General features: G+C 47.7%; 1 protein-coding gene across 1 annotated transcript in view; it reads left to right on the top strand.

Annotated features, from left to right (window-relative positions):
- Sik3 (Salt-inducible kinase 3) overlaps window positions 1–15,279 on the top strand; it is a 122,740-nt gene that overhangs the window by 53,826 nt on the left and 53,635 nt on the right. The window contains exons 2-4 of the mRNA XM_050178975.3: window positions 13,052–13,168; window positions 14,076–14,139; window positions 14,634–14,795. Of these exons, the coding sequence (XP_050034932.1) occupies window positions 13,052–13,168; window positions 14,076–14,139; window positions 14,634–14,795 (343 nt within the window). The remainder of the gene's footprint in view (window positions 1–13,051; window positions 13,169–14,075; window positions 14,140–14,633; window positions 14,796–15,279) is intronic.

Raw genomic sequence — 15,279 nt, 5'->3', positions numbered from 1 at the left:
TCCGTGACGTTTAGTGTGGCAAATATGCTTTGCGCACTTTGCATATATCCGTTAACATTACAGGCCCATACAGTGTGGTCTACTGTTCAAGGAAAGACTCATGTGCGGCTCCTACTTTGCTCTATATGAGGTGTCCCAGCTTGCGTTATCAAAGTTGTTCAACGAAAAAAAAAAAAAAGACATTTAGAAAACACTGTGCAAGGTACGATTTTAAAACCTACGGTGTTCGAAGTCTTGTAATTGTATTTGGCAGCGTGTTCTTTTTTTTATTTCTTTGTTTGTTGAACAGCTTGGCTAACGTTAGCCGGGACACATGGTATCTTAGATATCAGTCGTCGGTGAAATTTATCCCGCGCGGTGGGTACCTTGAAGAGCACGACAGCGATCAGGATCGCACAGGCGACTAGCGTAACGGCAACGAGGGGCACGATGTCGTTGTCCCGCTGGCTTTCTCCTTTGTCGCCGTCGGGCGACATCAGACCGGCCGCAGTCGTCGAGACAGTGCCAGTCGTTTGCGCTGCCAACGACTGCTGCGCCGGCGCCTCTGCAGAGCGTCGGGGCGGTTCCTGCACCCCGCCACAAGACGATACTGCAACAAAGACCTGCACATCACTGCTTCAGCGACCCGCTACGAACACGCGTGCGAAAAAAAAAAAACGATCCGATCCGCCTTGTCGGCAACCGCATCTAGGAAGTTTCCTGGTGCCAACAACCGGAGCAACCAACCATGTCTCCGATGCGTGTCCGACGAATTTGATGGCTTTGAATTACACGCGTGTTCTCCATGTTATGGCGATGCCCGAGGAGCTGATGTTGGAAGGGTCCATATAGGACGGCAATATAAGTCCATATGAAGTCTGCAGACAATCCTTCTAGATTAAGACTCCGTGCGCACAAGGAGCTCTAGCTTGTCCGTACATCTATGGCCCTCCGCAGAATACCGGGTTATCGGAGACGTAAACGCGAGCGGCGTGGCTGGTGGCGCCACGTTGCGGCGCAGTGTTATACCAAGGAGGACACTGGTGTATTATTGCAGGGATCAGCCATACCGCAATTAGCTGCTGGTGTAACGTATCTGCAGCCGTAAGCATTAATAGGCAGGGTTTTATTTCTTCTTTCCCACTTCTACACGAATACCGTCGTAACACGAAAACTTGTCCTGCGCGGTGGTTGGACGAAACGTCGCAAGGTGTCGCGACCAGCATTTTTGCTGAGGTATGTGTATGCTGCAGCAAAAATCCGGGTACCACGCAGCACATCCTAACGGCATGCGAAGGGATTCACCCAGTGAGCCTCGTAGGTAACGTGCACCTTCCAGAAGCGCTTGTATTTAAAGTGAACGGAAGGCATCAACCGCTCATCAGTCGAGATGAGCAAGAGACATTTAGAGTATTGGTAGAAATAAAGAAGGGAGGGGATTGATACGACCGGGATCCCTCACATGACGTCACCACCACACGTAGACAGAGAAGTTTTGAGGAAGAGAAAAATAGATTAAGGAGATGTATACAGAAAATGCTAGAATGAAAAGCATGTATCGCACACCAGATTAACCCGAGCAGGCTAGACGACTATATGTCACCGCCCCATTTCCAATGGGGATGCCAATAAATCATCGTCATCATCATCATCATCTGGCTTTTACGTCTCCAGTAAACCGGTGTTCCGTGAAGGTAAATAAGTTCACGGACAAGCTGAAGATCGATCGACTCCCGCGTGGCGCTCGCATGCACGCACCGAGGGGCTGAGCATGGCAGCGTTGTAAGGACTGAGCATGGCGCTGGCCGACGCTCCCGCCCTCCTGGCCGGAGAGCCCCCGCTGGGTGTGAACACGAGCGGCAGGCTGGGGGAAACCACCTGCCGCTCTGGCTGCTGCGGGGGCCGATTATCGGGGCCTGGAAGGGGCGCCGCCGCCGATGCCGATTTCGAGGCGCTTGCGGACCCGTTGCTAGAGGGGCGCAGGCCTTGCGATGACCCGCCGGCTTCGGGCTCCACTCCGACGTGCCCAGCGGAAGAAGGCTGGTGGCGGCGGTGGCTGCCTGCGTTGGCAATGGGGCGCGTTTGTCGCTCATTTCGTTCGAAGGCGGCCGTTCGTTCGAATCCCGAAGATCGCAGTATCTGAACGGAGACTATATCCTCCCGAGACCCGAAAGCAGCTATATATAGCGTAATCGCTTTTCAAGTCGGTTCTGACTTGTAGGTTATGAGATTTAAATACTTTTTATTTATTTTTATTATTTATATTTTTGCGCATCTTAGTTGCTAAAAGCAAAATATCGGTGTATGTGGGCGAAGTAACCATTTCCTCGCGTTTGTTATGGTAAAGCCCATTTTCAGTGCCTAACCGAAGACGTTGCCATGTTGATGCTGCGCCCTGAACTTTCACGTCGTCTCGCGGTATTCGGCACGGTCTGGCGCTTTTCGTTGCTTGTGATGACACAGTGGCCTAGATAAGATTATCGTGGATTTTTGCGAACGCTGACGGCACCCATATAACTAACTAAGCCACCTTCATGCACTTCCGCAGGCATCCGATTTTGATATTCGAGATGAATATTTTACGTACCAGTTTCAGAGTTCACTTTGAAAAGGTTTTCATGCTTTATGGAAGGAAAAAAAATGCACCCAGCGCTCGTATGCGTTCGCGCCACATGTGTAGCAACATGCTGCGTCGCTCTGCTACCGCGGTCACGAGAACCACGTGACAATGACATTACGGGGCTCAACTGAGTACAAGAAATGTCAGCAAACGCCAGAAGACCGTATGCGTGGGAGCTGTGTGCGAATGCATCCGCTGTCCGCCGCGATGCGACCGCGTCATTACCTGAAATTTGTAGACGAAAACGTTTTCCACTTTGCGAATTTTCGCTGAACTCATTTAAATGCATTTTCGTGACCACCGAGATCGCGAGGGCGCATGGCACAACTTGCTCAGTGTTCCAGCGCTTCTAGTTTTCGACAGACCCGCTCTCGCATTGTATGCCTGTTAGTCTCCCGGTTAGTTCAGTTTGTGTAATGGCTCGGAAAAGCGGCCGTTCCGGGTTCGGTCATCAGAACACCACGAGTTTTCAGTAACTTGGTGGATAAAACTTGAGGACTAACCCGTCCAATTCTCTGTTAATCCTAAATAACGTTTCTTATTTCTTTCTTTCTTTTTGCCGAAGGTGTAGCAAGCTACTTTCCGAGAAAGCCATCTTGGCTTCTCTTGCAGTATTATGCCTTAAGTACGTGGACTCGGGTATAGGCGGGCACCTGGTGAAAGTTTTGCGAAACTCGTGTGGTTTGTCTTTGTCTCCCGAGGTTTCTCTCGTCATATGAAACTATGTGGACGACCCAGGGGCATCCGGTGCAGGCCGTGTGATAATGCCCACATTTATTTGCCAGCTCTGCCCATATACCCACGTTGCTGGTTATTGCTTTCACTCCGTACAATGTACGCGTGCACTTCCTTACAAGGAAATTGACCAGTGGTGGCTTTGATCGCCGCTGATGCAACTTGATTGGTACGACCGAATCGATTAGAGACTGTCGCACGGCTTAAACAGGAAAACTTCGCGAACGCTCCATATGAGAGAACCCCTTCTACTGCTAGTGGAGCTTACTCAGCTTATACTCGTCTGAACTGTGCCTATATACCTTAAGAGCCTGCGGATATTGCGCGCACTTGCCGGGTGATCATTTCCGCGAGACGGAAGTTACGGCGTGGTGCCCTTAAACGAGTAAAGACATTAGGGCTTGTTAAGCCGTTTTCTCGGAAAACTGCGCATTGGGCCTCATTGCCTGAACCTCGGTGAACAATAGCCCAACGTGCGGTGACTGTGTACGTCAAACGAACTTTTTTCTTCGTATTGTTTTGGTTTCTGAAGCTGCATAATAAAATACAGTCGTCAGCACCCTGATATGCATGGACTGACATTATAAAATCGGCCCTGCTTGAATCGTAACGTTACACATGTAGGCAGATAGAGCCTTCAGACTCTTCTTGCAGCTGTCTGTTCACTGCATAGTTTGCAAGCGGAAGTTAGGTCGCCTGCCCCGGTTAACGTCGCGCTTCTTGTCGACCGCGCAGCTTTGAATATAGGTGGCGTTGCGTGGACTGTACAAACGCATGTGCGAGAGCCACTTCGTGGCTGAGACGCTTATAAGTGAAGTGGTCGAAAATGCGCGCGCACCTTATAGCTTGAGGAGCGATGCGTCACTTTCTTTTTTTGTCGCTTTGGCATTCGTGTTGTTCAATGGACATGACGTCAAGTAGCTTGACTTGGAAAGTGTACCACAGGTGCCCTACGCTCAAGTTCGCTGCCGCACAGAAGCTCGGCCTGCGCATTCTAATTGTGTGCCATCGAAAATGGCATCAAATGATCTTCTCCAATGACCAGCACTGCCTTCACTGCTGCAGGTCTTCGGCGACATGGGCGAGGAATGACTGGAGAAATGTTGTCAATCGATACGAAGGCCAATATGAGATAGCCAGGACTTAAAATTTATGGGCTTGTTTTCAACCTGTGCTGTTGATTTCTGGTGGTATATCCCGCTTACTCGAAGGGTGTTTCTCGTTCTCGCACGGATTACTGATATTCCGGAGAGAGTTCCGACGCAAAAGCAACCTCCTCCTCCTCCTCCTCTTCCTCCTCGGCTACGTGCTGCAACATGTGTAACAAATTTCAACGCGGAAACACAGGTGTGCACAATGTGTTTCTTTTGCTATACGTAATACCTGCAACCCAGGTTCTTCCGATTGCAAGTCTCTCCGGGTCTCGCTGTTTGGATGGATAACTTGCCGACATGTCGGACTTCTCTCCGCCGTTATCTTTCGGCTTCCCGCACTCCGAAGCTTCGAGTGATGCGCGTACCTTTGGTCCGCTTGCTCCTCTGCATCGTGCTGCCCTCGTCCGCATTGCCGGCCCCTGCGGAAACTTCCTGCCCATGGGCGCCGCTGCTTCTCCGGCTCCGCCGCTTCTGCGTCAGTGGAATGAGCGATATGCGAAATTCTCTCTCTCTCTCTCTCTGAAATTATTTTTTATATCCCTCTCTACATACAGTTCCGTTGGAATGGCAGAAGGCGCACCATACCAGCGCCGCTCGTAGCTGCCGCAGTTTTCGCTATGCTGTTCTGTAACATGGCGGGAGTGATGCCTGCGCAAGTAACCTGTACTCTTATGTGCTTCCAAGCTGAACGTTCGGGTCAAACCGCTTCTCGCCTCCCATTAAATATTGTGCTTTAGATAGTGGTGCATAGACTTTTTTCCCTCAAACGGTGATACTTTCTGGTTCGCTGGACGACTTGGCTTGTGTATCTATGGGTGGTGGCTCTGGCAATTTGTTTCGCGACCTTACGCTTGCTCTCCATTTGTCGTTCTATTTCTCTATCCATGCATTTCGGCGCCCGTATACATCCAAACGCCCTGATAACGAAGTGCTTGGTGTCTCTGAAATCATTCGTTATGCAAGTCGCTTCGTTGTAAAGATTGCGCACCGCACAGCTTACGATAGAACCGGGCCAGAATTATCTTGTAATACAGATCATTTCGTTGTATAGAGACGTTCCACTGCATTTTTCTTGCAGAAAGTGTTGGCTGAAGACAGCTGTCTGACGGCCACCAATAAAGCATGCTTTAGTGGTGGCCGTATAGTTCATGCATGGACTATGGCTGCATACTAAACGAGACGTTTTAGCAGTGGCTGGCTCTATATATGCATAAAGAGATAGGGCGCTCAGCGCCATTTTGCCATATATGCGACACCAGCGCCGCGGCGGTGTCTCGACCCCCGAGCAATGTGGCCCAACACGATGTCGCGCTTACGTGCTTCTTGGACGTCTCATCGTCTTGCTTTTGCGGCGCGGCAGCGCTCTTGTCCGTCGTCTCTTCCATTGCGCCGGTCGCGTTGCTCCGAGTGGCGAGCGCCTGTTCGGTGAGCGCGGTCGGCGTGTCGCACGTGCGACGCATCTTCGTGCGCACGCGCCATGCGGCGACCGGTGGTTCGCTTTCTTGCTTCCAAGCGGCGGCACTTACCCTCTACGCGATGCTTGCCGAGAAGCAGACGGAAGAAGAAAACGCAGCGAAGGAAGTAAGAAATGAACGTTATTGTGGGGGCCACTCAATAAAATATTTAAAGGGACACTAAAGGCAAATAATAAGTCAATATCATTCCAGAAACCTCGCAACGCCTGTTTTGTGCCAAGAAGGGACTTAGTTTACGAGAAAATAGCATCTGAAGGGTGCGAATACCTCTTTTTTTTTTCGAAATTCAAATCTCCCGCCACCCAACCGGGGAATGTTGACGTTGCATACGTCATCACCACCCATTGCTGCCGTCGGTGAGTAAAACGGCGCCCGACAGACGGCGGCACCGAGCCAAAACATACACAGCGATGGATTCGCCGCTGCAGCTGCTTTTTGGTCAAGTGGCGCAGACCGTTCGGGCATCCCGCGACATATCATCGAAGTTGAATTCTCTGCCACTTGGAGTTGATGCGAGTTTCGTGAGCCAGCAGATCCAGCGCAGCATTACGCGATAACGTGGGGGCGCAGAGTAAAGTGAAAACGAAACCTTTCGACCACCCGCGTCGTTGTCACGGATAATTTCAATGAGTTCTTTTTTCTAAGAATGAAAGTGAACTGGACAAGTAGCATTTTATTACTTCTTATAATACAATACAAGGATGTTTTTTTGCAACGAGTGGTTGAGTGCTAGTGGTAGAATTTGACTGAGGAGTGCTTTCGTCATCGGGCAAGTGCTTGAATGTCCTGGGGGAGTCTCTAATCATGTCCTGCATTTACTTCAGTTTCTCGATTATTAAGGCCCTGTTCGCGATAATTTGACGCTTTAGAGATTCTCGAGCACTAATCTATCACTTCAGCTTGAGTTAATATTTGCCTTTAGTGTCCCTTTAATAGAATATACAGATGCGGGCTTAACAAACTGGGCCCTTGATATCAAGAAACATTGGACAGCGGAGCAATGTGGGTCGTCTGTTGTGATGTTCAGCGAAGCAAACGAGCAATAATGCACAGTCGAGAGCAATGCTTGGAATCCTCGGCATCATCCCCCCCCCCCCCCTTTTCCACTAATATAAGTGAAGTTCTTCAACAGGCGCACTTAGGATGTACCATGTTATTTCAGCCGTCCTAGGCTGCCTTTTTTTTTTTTTTCGCAGCACCTGTGGTGTGTAGACTTTTACTGGCGACTATAATTTGCTTTGCTCTCCAGTATTTGAAACTCCTCTTCGAGAAAGTGACATAAATTTCTCGGCCATTTCGCAGCTCAGTCTGCATCCAGGTGCCGCATTCAGCGGAACACCGCGGGAAATGTCTGCATTCGCACCGATTTGTTTGGGCGAAAGGCAAATTTGCAGGTGCAGATATGATTCGCGGAATGAATACGGCGAAGCGCTCATGTCTCCATATATATATATATATTGCGGTCGAGTGATCGAGTATGATGTGGTCACGACAGTACTGAGTAAACTCCCGCCCCTGTCTATATTCGTGTGCAGAAATTTACCCGCGGAAGCTGGATGCCACACTGTCAAAAAGTTGCACATATACCGCATATATAGTAATCTCTCAAAAACACGTTTTTATGACATGGCGTATACCATCATATGAGATTACTGGATATGCGTTATATGTGAAATAAGAGTTTTGTTGATGGTTGAAAGCCCCATCCAAACTAGCGGAAGAACGCGCTGTGTGTGTGTCTATAGCAGTGCTCTTTCTTCAGCCAGAGCACTGTCTCTCGCTGGAGCGACATTTTCTTGCTATTTTGTCTTCTGCCATCGGCGCCCGAAGGTTGCGGGGAGAGACGGAAGCCCTGCGTTGCAGCCTTGCCCTGCGAGTGGCGAAAGATTGAATGCATCGCTGCTGATATGTTGTGGCCCGAACCGCGGGGCTTCTTCGTACCCTGTAGCCCGGGGCTTCAGCGTTGACCTTTCCCCGTTCGACCTTCGGGCATGCGCTGCCGCAGCGCGCAGCGTCTCGGTACAAACCACGTGGTTCCAGCGTAACGCGCGCGTCTCTGGATTCGCTGGCACTTACTGCGGGCGGTGCCTGTCGACTTCGCTGATTGGACTTTCCGTTAACCGCAACCAACCCGCGAAACATCCGAGCGAATTTGCGGCCCGAGGGGCGTCGTGTAAATGGGTTGAAAAGGGTGGGCGGTCGGGAGTTACGGGTGCCGCCTGGGGATACCGCTCTATCGGCGCGTGGTTCCCTTCTGAAATTGGGTGTCTCGATCCGTTTATGAATTTCCAGAAAGAGTTCGCGGTCGTTCCCTTTTAGCGTGTCCATCTATAGGCCGCGTTTCGCATTAGTGCGCGCGCTCTCTGTGCTGTTGAAGCCCCGAACGGTTTCGGAAAGGAACGTGGCTCCAGGCGCCCCGGCAGGATCGAAATAAATGTCGGAGCGCTTTGAACGCGGAAACACGTACGAGCTGCCGCGATCGTTTAATTTCATCGCGAGGCGGGCTCTGTCTCTCACTGCTTTCTTTTTTCTTTCTTACGTTCTTTTTATTTTACAGAAGTAAACACGAGGCCATAAAACTTATTCTGACCAGATTGACGGTCCGGCGAACGACTCGAAGCGTATTATAGAGTGCGCCTAAGTTAGAATCACTCGCCGACTTTAACCCTGAAGCACGTGTAGAAAGAGTCATCAGTGCGAGGCTTTCGCGTCGGCACGGAAAGTTTGGATGTGGTGCGTTGAACGGAAAGCGGTGACCTTCTGGGGAGTGCTACAGACGAAACGTGATGAAGAGTAAACAGGACTGGTGGTTAACTAACATTTATGAAATTTATTTGAAGAACACATCATAGAAGGCGGCTCTTCTCCGTGTCCCGTCGGATTCTACGGGCCGTTATACTAGCCGCACGCTTCAGCGCTGTTCCAAGCTTGGCTGCTCCGTGCCCGATGAGTGGTTAAAACACGTTGGCGGGCTAGTTGGTTAGAATCCATGGTAGAGTGTATAAGCGCGACTGGACGAGGACGAAGAAAGAAACAGATACACAGACACAGCGCTTCTGTGTCTGTGTATCTGTTTCTTTCTTCGTCCTCGTCCAGTCGCGCTTATACACTCTACCGATGAGTGGCTTTACCGCGTAGGCAATTAAATTCCGTGGCGCCACCATGCGTGCTTCAAATTCCGCGCCCTATAACGTGCGTCACAGAGGGTTTACCTGCAGATATAGACGTCCTATAGACGGTCGAGTGCCTCGAGCTTCGGACGGCTGCGCCACGCTTTGTCGGACACGCTGCTGTCATTGTTTTGGTTTGTCAGGCGGATTGTGCCCGAGGATGAGCGCTGCCGTCGATTCCGTCGCATGGCGTAGACAATGCGCAGTTTTGCCGAACGCACGACGCAGTACAGCTCGGGCCACGCCTTCAGTGCGTGGCTCGCGTGCTCAACGGTGTCGAAAACAATCCCCAGCGGAAAGCGCCCCGCGCGCTCCGATGCGCGGCGGTGCGAAGCAAACCTGTGTGCGCCTGTTCGCGGTGGTTACCGTGGCGGCTCAAGTGCAGCGTGGCGTGAGGTTGAGGTGGAGAGCGGGAGGGCGCACTGCTTAGACAAAGTGGACACCTTGCCGCCGCTGTCGATTTTGACGTCTTCTGATATTTCTTAGTATGACTGGCTCTGCAAACTGTTACATACTCTTTGATTAGCCTAGATGAGCGAATTTGACAACATGGCGGAATTCTACAAGTGTGCTGAATAAAGGAAATGCTTGCCAGGACAAAACGCCTCTAACTCATTTGTGATCCGAAATCAACCTGCCATCCCAGTTGGGCTCGAACCGCGCATCTTTGGCTGTGTTCCAATACACGCCGTGGACGGCAAAGTAGATGGCTAAGCGAACAAGTCTCGTTCGAGTTCTCATGAAGACGTTATAGTAGACAGCTTTGTGAAGATAGCATCGAAATCAAAAACCGGTGCAGGCTACTTTCCTGTCCAAGCAAAATGGCCACTGTGCAGGACGCTTGAAAACTTGATGGGAAGGTCGTCCTCGCAACTGTTTTTCATGGGTTCACAGGTGCAAAAACTTAAAATACAGAAATAGTGTGTGCTTTCTTTATCAACTTACTTTGGTTTCCGTGGGATGGCGTGATGTCGCGGAAACGTCATCACGCCACCATTATTAGTTGCGGCTAGGTGGTAGGTAGCATGTGCCACAGCCCTATTTAAAGGGCTCAGTCTTATCCATCCATCCATCTTCCAGCCAGCTCGAAATGCCTTCCATTACTTGGCCTCGAAGCTGTCTTACCTGTCTCCTTAGCTGTCTACGTAGACTGTCTCTGAGAGAGAGAGAGAGTAAACTTTATAGAAAAGGCACACGAGCTTAGGTAGCTCTCTCTTCGGCTGTGTAGTGGGTGGCCCCCTTAGTCCAGGAGTCCAGCGGCCTTAGCTGCCCTTCTCGCTTGGTTGACAAGGTTGAGGTGGTCTGTCAAGTCTAAGCTGGACACCGCTGCCTCCCGTTGCTGTGTAGTGGGGTGTGTTATGGGTGTGAGCTGTGGTGTGCTTGCTCAAACCCATAACACAGTCAACATAAAATAACACAACCCACCCATAAAACCATACCATGTGGTAAAGCGTTGCGCATTGATAGCAGTGTGGGCATTTATAGGCAAACAGCATAGGGTGTATGGCGTGTTAGAGACTCAAATGTGGATATGTACTTGTTTGGAGTTTTCGCCATATTACGGCTTCCTCTCGCGTCAGAGCATTGTGAGGTGGTGGTAGTGTTGTTCATGAAAGGCGATAGTGTTGTAGGATGTGCATGTAGGTTAGTGATACGGGCTGGGGGCGGAAATTTCTCTGATGCTGGCCAGAATTGGAACACACCCTTTGTTCTCTGCGTCCTTGAATGCCTGCATGCCTCCTTAACCTGTAGGAAGAAGGCTCTACATGAATAACGGCCGGTGCTCTGCTGGAAACGATCACAACTGCAGTGTCATCCCATTCGCCATCTTGCCTGTTTTTGTTGGCTCAGCTAGATGAGAGAATTGGACAGCACGTGGTGGAATTTGACATAGTTCGGAATACCATCATTGTCCAGGATGACATTGGCAATGTCATTGACACCTTGCCTGCTCTGAGTGGCTCACAGTGTGATCATTATTTCTCTTATTAGCTCAAAAAGCAAACTCGGCAGTAGTCAGCAGTGTCCAGAATGAACACCCCATGTGTTCCATATGCCTTACAGCTCATAGAGTTTCATAATATTACTAAATATTAATTAAATTCTGAATTTTTATGTGCCAGAACCACAATATGATTATGAGGCGGGCTGCTCTGGGTGACTTCAGATTAATTTTGCCCACCTGGGGTTCCTTACTAAGTAGTGTTTTTGCATTTCGTGAGCGCGAGCTCAACAGTGCAATGTCATAGCCATTATGCTACCGTGACAGGTCATAACATTACTCACGCCAGGAAAATTTTTCTGATTTTTTCTTTTGCCAAGCTGCCTGCACAGGCACCTCCAGTGTGACAACAAATAGAAAAGCATAAAAGTGCATCCTCTTTTTGGTTTCACAGCTGTAACACACAGGGCTGCTATTTGTGGCGTAACATGACTTACTTAAATAGGCTTGGCAAGAACTTTTGTTGACACAGCATATCCTTTTTCTCAGAGCGTCAGAGAATTTTCTCTGTCTTATTATTGAAAGCGCATTTTATTAGCACCTGGATGCTGTTGGCATGATCTTCCACAGTGCTCACTGAATTTCGTCCCAGCAGCCATGGGCAGAAAAATACTTCTTTCTTTCTTGTTCAGCTTGTCCAGTGAAACGTAAATGAACTTTGCCAATCAAGCCCATTTTGATTTAAGGATTCCTTTCATGTCTTCCATCATTCACGCCTGGCCAATCCTGGTGATAATGCAGGCAGAGTGCCACTTGAATCACAGACAAAGTGCAAAAAGGAATAGCATTGAAATAGATTTCTTTTACATTATCCTAACCCAGCAATAGCAGTTATTTCACAGGTGAAAGTTAGCGGTGACTGCGGCATAGCGTGGGCTGTGTGAGGCCAGCATGTGGGCTGAGGCAGGAAGAGTGATACTGGTGTCGTCCGTCTGATGTGATCGACTTAGAGAGACCGGCTCCAAGACATCCCACTTCTCCTCTCCCCTTACACCCTGTCCCTTCTTTTTTGTGCAAAGCTGCTTTTACAATTAATCTAGTGAAGAATGTCCACTCCAAATGCCGACAAACATTCATTGAGGGCACCATGGGAGTTAACACAATGATATTTGGAATGGGTGTTGGGCATGTCAAGGATGATGTGTGGGCAAAGTTAAAATGTGTGGAATAATTAATTAGGCTTATTGTTAGAAATTGTCGAAGTTTTGTTGACTGCACTGTGTTGCTCTCAACAGCGTGTTGTTTCAGAACTGTTGGATGTATCAAAAAGAAACTTGTTAAAAACGAAGTGTAAAAATAAATTGTGGCTTTGAAGTAACATGCTAGAGAAATTTCAAATGTTTTAGGTTCCTTGAGGGCAACATAGAAAATTTCTAGGCTGGCATCAGTACTTTTAAATTGCTCCCTTGAGCAGTGAATGAAGTTTTAGGTTTATTCAAACCAATCAACATTCCTGCTTGAGACTTCGTGCACATATACAGTTGGCCATCTATGCTTAGAATCAACCTCTGAAGGTGTCTTGCTAAGCAGAAGTATTAGTATTTCGAGTGTTAATTGCAAACATTCACTTGTTAAATTGGGCCAGCACAACAGCTGCATCTCAGTGCAGCTCATGTAAGAGGCGAGGAAGGTGCGCAAAAGCTTCAAAAAAACTCCACAAGAGCCGGAGATGCCACTTGCAGTAGCAGCAAAACACTGGTTTTAGTAAACTCTAAACACGGCAGTGTTTCTGTCGTTTGAAAATGAACCCTTGGAATTGCATGAGAATTAACCTTTTAGGCAATAGTAGCTGCTTTACTAATAGTTGATGGCTCCACAAGTCTACATGTTGTGTATAAACGCCTTACAAATTTCACTGCAGCTTCATCTAAGTGTCTCCTCTCACCTGCATGTGCCTTCTTTTTTTGTCCTTGCAGGTAGCCATAAAGATAATAGACAAGACACACCTAGATGAGGAGAACCTAAAGAAGATATTCAGGGAAGTCCAGATCATGAAGCTTTTACATCATCCCCATATCATTAGGCTATATCAGGTAAGGCAGATACTACTACTCCTAATCATCTGGCCTAAAATGTATCATATCTTTATGTAGTAGCCTTGTTCCTGCTTTTATGCTCCGTTTCACACGTAGTAGGCAATGCTACACAGGCTAAAGGAGAGGCTCCTTCCTCCAACTGCTCGCATTCATGGCCAAAGAATAGACCAACACATACGAATGAAATATACATCTGTATTTGTGTAATTCAATTGAACATTAAGTCTCATACTGTTATATTGCTAAATATGACATAATTATTACGTGAAATTTGTCGCAAATCTGAGTCTGTTTACCAGCGAACAAATTGAGTGACACGTTTGTGCAACCAGCGACCGCAGCACAGCACTTGCACTCGTAACTAAAACATAGTATGTTGCACGCTGAAAGCATGAAGATGCATTAATGCGTGATTTGACATGATCTTTTGTCCAGATGTTGTAGTTGCAGTATGTGACATATTTATTCAGTAGGAAGCGTGACAGATCAAAAATAACTGCGCTACAAAACACACGCAGTAAGATGTTCATGAACGTACTACTCACATAGTTTCCGCAACGTTGCCTGCTAAATGTAAAATGTAGTGTACTAGCATAGAAAACACAGTTTCACTGGAACTCCAGATGTGTCAAACACTGAAGCGCTGTGTTTGTAAATGTAAATGAGAATTCACCTCCTTTGTGCAAAACTCTGCCACATATTTTGCTATGTACTTCTCCACATAGATAGTGTGATTGCTTGTGAAGATGTGCCATGCTAAAAGGAACATGTTGCAATGCTGCTCAAAAGTCAAGGACTCTGTAAAGTCACTAATGAGTCTTTCGTAGTTAAAAAGAATTATGCTTATGCTGATATTTTTCACTGTGGACCTTGGTGCAGTTTGTGTTAAATGTGTATTTTGCAGGTAATGGAAACCGATAAAATGATCTACTTAGTCACAGAATATGCAGACAAAGGTGAAATATTTGGTAAGTGGCAGCTATCACCTGCATTCTTCGTGTGGTTTTCATTGCGTATTTTTTAAGCAGAGTAGACTCCCTTTAAGATAAACTCGAAGGGACCATGAAAATTGTTAGTCTTATCAGAATTATATCTTAACAGAAGTGATCCACAGAGCTATGAACCTGCTATTTTTGCTGCAACCAAATTTTCACAACACAAAATGGTTTCTTCAGCAGCATGGTTCCTTTAGTTTAGCTAAGCAAACTTCTGGAAACATGTTTATAAAGTTATGAAGAATGGAAGAGTATGGGTCTCTATACCATCAGCTTAGCAAAATTTCATATGCACCCATAGTTAACTTGCAGACCCCAAAGTCCTGCAGCCTGCCTTTTAGCTCCAAAGTCTCTAGTTATACGATAAACCAGTTCACTACAAACAATGTTATAGTGGCATTAAACTGGAATTGCCTCAATATGAATGTTGAGTCATATTGAGCTTAATGTTGATAACTTGGTGGCAGACTACTTGGTGGCCACTGGTCCAATGCCGGAGGACATGGCCCGGCGGAAGTTCAAGCAAATAGTGAGCGCTGTCCATTACTGTCACAAGAGGCATGTGGTACACAGAGACCTGAAAGCTGAGAACCTTCTGCTTGACAGTGAGATGAACATCAAGATAGCAGGTGAGTACAGCAAGCTTTTGGCAGCCTCTTGCTTTGTATTAATTATTGCATTGTATTAAACCTTCCATTGTATTAATTAATAATTACTGGGTTCCTGCAAGCATGCATTGTGAGCATCGCATGCTCACAGTCATTTGTGGCAGTAAGGGCATCATACGTTTTGGCACCTGAGGGCTTATTGTACAGTTGACGTCAGAAGTTAATGGGGGAAAGGTCTTCTCGAGAAAGCTGAATTACCAAGCAGCTTCTGCTTGCAGCGGGTTAGCCTGAATTCCAGACTGTGCACTCAAGCTGCAAAAATATTCACTTTTTTCGCAGATCCCGCCTCCGTAAACTTCTAGCAACCATATTAATGTTACTAATTAACTCTAAATAAGCAAGTGTGTGCTTATTGTGTCAGGAAATGTTTTTGAATATTAGTAGTTAGGGAAATAGGCTTTTGCTCAGTATCTAATACAATTTCATAGTTATTTGGGTAAGTGTG

The sequence above is a fragment of the Dermacentor andersoni genome, chromosome 5 (genome assembly GCF_023375885.2).
Source record: "Dermacentor andersoni chromosome 5, qqDerAnde1_hic_scaffold, whole genome shotgun sequence".
NCBI classification, from domain to species: Eukaryota; Metazoa; Arthropoda; class Arachnida; order Ixodida; family Ixodidae; genus Dermacentor; species Dermacentor andersoni.
This window is presented reverse-complemented; position numbering and strand designations above follow the sequence as displayed.